At 38.9% G+C, this 6,222-nt stretch overlaps 1 protein-coding gene across 1 annotated transcript; it reads left to right on the top strand.

The window, feature by feature from the left end:
* The first annotated feature begins 326 nt into the window (after positions 1-326).
* LOC124461909 lies at positions 327-1,842 on the top strand. Its single transcript, XM_047013325.1, has 2 exons — positions 327-860; positions 1,178-1,842. Exons 1-2 carry the CDS (start codon positions 380-382, stop codon positions 1,840-1,842), a joined length of 1,146 nt encoding a protein of 381 aa, XP_046869281.1. The 5' UTR covers positions 327-379.
* The last annotated feature ends 4,380 nt before the right edge of the window (positions 1,843-6,222 follow it).

The raw sequence follows: 6,222 nt of genomic DNA on the forward strand, positions 1-6,222 counted from the left end.
TTCGACTAGCATTTCAGTATGAGCCTGATGTTGAATATTACGCTCATTCCAAAGTGGTAATTGGTACATTGGACAAGGAATGCCCGCACTGTCAAGCCCTTAAATTTAAAAATGAGCCAATTGGGATGTGTTGCTCATCAGGAAAAGTGAAACTTCCAGAAATTGAAACACCGCCGGAACCATTGCACGGCCTCCTTATGGTACTGATCCAAATTCTTCGCTGTTCTTGCGTTCAATTCGGCAATTCAATTCATGTTTTCAAATGACATCGTTCGGAGCAACGGAAATAGTTAAAAATACTGCTGCAAATGGTCAACAATTTAATTCCACATTCAAAATCAAAAGCCAAATTTACCACAAAGTCGGCTCATTACTACCAATGCCAAACGAACCTTATAAATTTTTACAAATTTACTTTATGGGTGGCGAGGACTCTGAACGGGCACTCGCCAATCGCGTGAATACACGTTGCAACTATAATCACCTCAATTCACCATTTGCAACGCGCATTGTCAGCGAGCTGGACGCTCTGTTAAATGAGCACAACGAATTGTTGAAATTATTCAAATCACATATGCATAAGCTTCAAAGTGACAATCACGCTATTTTCATCAATCCTGATAGAACACCAGCTGGAGGGCATATACGTCGATTCAACGCACCTGTTGTTGACGACGTGGCTGGAATCATGGTTGGCGACCATACAGCTACGCGACAAATCGTGATTCGAAGAAGAAATAATTCTCTTCAGTCCATTCCTGATACCCATCGTTTATATGATGCTCTCCAATATCCACTCATTTTTTGGAAGGGACAAGACGGATATTGCATAAACCTTAAGCAACGAGATCCGGTAACAGGTAATTCATTTATTAAGAATATGAAAACTCTTCAATTAATACATGGATATCTATTTTTTATACCCAAGCTTTAAGAGTAGTAAAAGATTTTGCTCAACCTTTTGCCATCCATCTAAATTACTTTTACATTGAATGTTTTCGTAGTATGCCAGCTTCGTTTTTCATTTATAAATCACTCAAATGTATAATGCTTAACAAATAGACTGTAATTTATACTTAACTGCAACTCAGCAATAGAGTTAAATAGAATTTAACATAGTAATAAGACGTTCAACATATCCAAAGACATCTACTTCAAGGTTTAACTTGAATTTCAGCAATAAAATTACCAACCGCAATTTTAATTTTTCAAAAGCGGGCACAGCGAAGCGTGGCAGGGCATGTGAACATGCGCGTTCAAACGCTTCAGGATCCATCCGCCGAAACTTTTTCGAAACAGCTATTAGATATTGGCAATGGGAAAGTTGCCGTACATGAAAATACTGGATCAATAAAATTACCAACCGGTTTTTGCACGATCGTCCACTCGCAAGATGTTCTCATCGACTGTATATTTCCCGATGTACACACACAATATATAAATCTTGAGTGGCTGGCAGAAAGAGCCATTTTAGCAGCGAAAAATGTGGACGTTCATGGATTAAATTTCAAGATACAACAATTGTTGCCAACAGACTCTGTGTCATACAAATCTGTTAATACAGTTTGCAATACTATCGAAGCTGTAAATTACCCAGTAGAATTTTTGAATTCCTTGAATTTGCCAGGCATGCCACCGCACCACTTACAATTGAAAGTAGGATCTCCGGTGATTTTGCTCCGTAATTTGAACCCACCACGGCTGTGCAATGGCACACGATTGGTTATTAAAAAATTAATGAAGAACGTGATTGAGGCCACCATTTTAAATGGCAAGTTTCAGCTAAAAGGTAACACGAATTCTTTGACTGTTAGGCGTTACGAAGTTCGCCGGGTTTGCTAGTTTATTTATAAATATGGGCGGATATAAATATATATGTCCGCACAATAATGGCCGGAAAGAATTATATATAATTTATAAATATGACGGATATATATGTGGGCAAAATAATGACCGGAAGAAATTATATGTATCTTTATTTATAAATATGGACGGGTATATAATTAGGCGAAAAAAGGAATCGGAAATAATTTGATTTGAATTTGGCGCGCTTGAGCCGCCTATCGATATCACGACTCGACTCACGTGTCACCACTACTCCGAAAACAGCTGTCGGCCGCTGCTTATATATGTGGTTTTTGGTTTTGTTGTTTAATTATGTTAATAATTTTTTTGTAGTTGTGCGGGAAAAAAAACGCTTTTACAAACCGCGAGTGTTGTGCGCGAAAGCAAACAAAACAAACGATCAGTGCATATGGACGAATGCTTTGATCTATGTACATGCGTAAGTACACAGGTGAGTATACAGATATGTATGCACACGCGTTGTTCACAAAAAACGTAAGTGATTTGTCATTTAATTGGATGTGGGTTCCTCTCCCCTCCTTTTTTTTGTGTTAAATCAATGCGTGACACCGAAATGGATGTGTTGTGGATATGTACATATGTGCAATGTATGACTATGTAAGTATGTATGTACATATGTAAGCAAGTGCACCGGTTTTCAAGGACGCGCGTGAGGAAATTAATTTCGCAATCAATTCGAACGCGCAAGAAATCGCGGTGCATACGTTAAGTGCTATTAAAAAATATTTTTTTTTGCCTTTTGTGTTGTGGTAAATGTGAGAATGAATTATATGTATATGGATCTGTACTATGCGCGTACATCAACAGATGACGATGTATGTATGTAAGTAGATACGCGCGTGCGGAAATTAGCTTGGCATGAAAATAATTATTCGAACACATAAGAAAACGCGGTGAACACTTTGATTATTTTGTTATAACACTTTAATATTTTTTTTTTTTGTTTTTTAAACTTTTACGCGGAGTGGCAAACAGCTGTGGAAACTACATGTACATGTGAATGCATATATAAAAAAGTGGAATTGGACAAGTGCGAGGAAAAGACATAAATGAAAAGGGTAATCGTGGAATGTAAAACGAAACGTTGGATAAACACGCTAAGGATTAGGAACTGCCATGTAACCTTGGAACAGGTCAGGTATGTACATACAATATATAAAAGTGTGTAGGTCGCTATGGAAAAAGCGGGAAAACCTCACACTTTTATTAGTATGTAGGCAAATGAAATGAATAATGAAATTTTGTACTTATCAGGAATCCCGCCGATTTCTTTAAGCGATATGTCCAGACACACCGAGATGGCTGTGTGTTGAACAGATTTACAAATCGAGAAAAAGGAGAAGAACGGGTGTCCGGGTTAAAATCTCGTCTTAGAATAAATGGCGATGCCCATGGGAAAAATCAAGTCACTCCTCCTGGTGTGACCGTAGATGCCGAGGATCAAAAAACCCTCCTCACTCCTCCCTGCTCTTCGCCGCTCACTGCTGTTCACCCGGTGGCGTGAACTGGTACAATAAATAAAGTAGCAAACCAACCTACAAAAGGCAAAGAGAAAGTAATAGTAGAATTAGCAAAATGGACACATCGGATTTTCATCACAATGCCTCGGAACAATCGGAAGAAGAGATAGGGACAAGTCCTTCACCAGAATAATAATGAACAATAAACCTTTGAAATGTGTAGTCACCTCAGGATCTTCAATAAATATAATATCCGAAAACTTTTTTAATTTCAAAACCCATTTAGGAGATTCGAAAATTCACATGATTGAAGGAGCAGTAGAATTAAAAGAAATTTTCTTGCACCCAGCAAACTTTGTCCAACAGAACAAAAATTTTATATCCATAAATTTTCAAATTTTAATTTAAACACTGAAAAAAACACAAATCTTAAAAAAGTCTTGTGCGAATTCAATTACATTCAGTACCGCGAAGATGAAAATTTGACTTTCACGAGTACAGTGAAAGTCATGGATGAAATTCTCGACAAACTGGGAAAATGCCAATACTTTACCACCATTGATTTAGCTAAGGGATTTCCACAAATCTTAAAAAAGTCTTGTACGAATTCAATTACATTCAGTACCGCGAAGATGAAAATTTGACTTTCACGAGTACAGTGAAAGTCATGGATGAAATTCTCGACAAACTGGGAAAATGCCAATACTTTACCACCATGATTTAGCTAAGGGATTTCATCAAATTCAAATGGATCCTGAATCTATTGCGAAAACACACGTATGCCATTCGGTCTTAAAAATGCCCCGGCAACATTCCAAAGATGCATGAATAATCTTTTGGAGGTCCTTAATTATAAGGATTGTCTTGTCTATTATAGTGTACTCCACTTCATTGGAGGAACACATACTGAGTGATAACTCAGAAAGGTATTTAACAATCTAAGAGAAGCTAGTCTTAAACTTCAACTCGATAAACGCGAATTTTTGAAAAAGAAACCCCAAAAAAAATAAATCCTGCCTAGGATTATGCGGATTCTTCCAGAAATTCATATCAAACTCTGCACATATTGCAAAACCTTTAACTCTTGGTTTAAAGAAAGGAGATATAATTAACATAAACGACCCACATTATATTTCATCCTTTGAAAAATTAAAATATCTTCTTATGAGCGACACCGTACATGCATACCCCGATTATAAAAAACCATTTTCCTAACCACAGACGCTAGCAATATAGCTTTAGGTGCGTTCATCTCACAAAACCATAGACCTATTTTTTACGCAAGCAGAACGTTGAACGAACATGAGATCAATTATTCAGCTATAGAAAAAGAATTACTAGCAATAGTTTGGGCAACAAAGTATTTCAGACCATACCTTTTCGGTATAAAGTTCGAATTTCTAAGCGACCATAAGCCTTTAGTATAGCTCAGCAATATAAAAGAACCAAATATGAAACTTCAACGATGGAGAATAAAACTAAATGAGTTTGATTACAAAATTAAATATTTACCCGTCAAAGAAAATGACGTAGCAGATGCCCTTTCCAGAATTAAAACAGATGAAAACTTTTTAGGATCAACAGATAATGGAAATTACATTCCAATAGTAGAAAAACCCATTAACTATTTCAACAGGCAAATAGAATTCGTCAGAGGTTCAAAACAAAAAGCAGAAACATTAACTTATTTTTATAAATCAAACATAAAAATAACATACAAAGAAATGACCAATGCTTACGCAAGCGATATAATCAAAAGATATCTTTGCGGTAAGAAAAATGTACTATATTTTCATAATGAACAAGATTATCCCATATTTCAACAAGCCTTTATTGAAATAATACGATCGAACGCAAATACAAAAACCTCGAAATCAAGCATTAAGTTAGAGGACATTCAAACGTTTGCACAATTCAAAGAAATATTCCTAAAACAACATAAAGAATTATTACATCCAGGAATCGAAAAAACGATTAATTTCTTTAAAGAAAAATATTTGTTTGTGGAGGGGCGGAAGGATCCAAATAAGCCACAAGTGGTTGGCGGGTGCCAATTTCTTCAGGGGTCTGGTGCGTGAGTAATGTAATTAAAACGCGCGAGAACTTCATTTTAAATTAATGGTGGTTTATTTGCTTTAAGTGACAAGATGTCCGACACACACGAGAATGATTCGGTTGGAAAAAAGTACAATCGAAAAGAAATGCAATGAAAGAACGGGTGTTCGGGTTAGATGCTCGTACTGGATTAAATGGCGATGCCCATGGGAAAAATCAAGTCACTCCTCATGGTGTGACCGTAGATGCCGCGGATCAAAAAACCCTCCTCACTCGTCACTGCTCTTCGCCGCTCACTGCTGTTCACCCGATGGCGTGAACATACCGCCCCTCTTGCAACATGTTGCAATTGCCACCCTGGACATATGTAGGAAAGGGGACGGCAGCGTCCTGGAGCGCCTACATCCCACAGGAGCCGGAGACGCGGGTCTCGAAGGATTTCGAGCCGTTGCCCAACCGGAGGACTGCTGTTGGCATGACAGTCGCCGTCCTGGCGTGGAGCAGGGAGGAGAGAGAGATCTCGCGTGCGCCTTCTGGAGACACGGAGCGGTCGGACGATGATCGGGAACTGGGTTGTAGCGGTGGTGCAGCACGCCCGGAGGGGGGTGATTGGCTGCGACGCCTGCGAGGCTGCGGTGGTGCGGCAGACGCGTGCGCAGATACCGCACCGTTAGTTGATTGCCGCCATGCAACGTGATGCGGTGGGCGAATTCGACAAGCAGGCGAGTGAAATGAGTACTATAGGGGAGGAGAATAGGGTGACGTTCATCATACCGGAGGGACTCAGCGGCCCGGAGTCGTGCGCAGGAGCGGAGTATCCCATACTGGTCGAGAAATGGTT

The sequence above is a fragment of the Drosophila willistoni genome, unplaced genomic scaffold (assembly GCF_018902025.1).
Source record: "Drosophila willistoni isolate 14030-0811.24 unplaced genomic scaffold, UCI_dwil_1.1 Seg729, whole genome shotgun sequence".
NCBI lineage: Eukaryota > Metazoa > Arthropoda > Insecta > Diptera > Drosophilidae > Drosophila > Drosophila willistoni.

Coding starts and splice junctions, on each gene's coding strand:
- LOC124461909 (XM_047013325.1), top strand. CDS start 380: ATGCCAAACGAACCTTATAAATTTTTACAAATTTACTTTATGGGTGGC. Junction 861..1,177: donor GCAACGAGATCCGGTAACAG/GTAATTCATTTA, acceptor CTTGAATTTCAG/CAATAAAATTACCAACCGCA.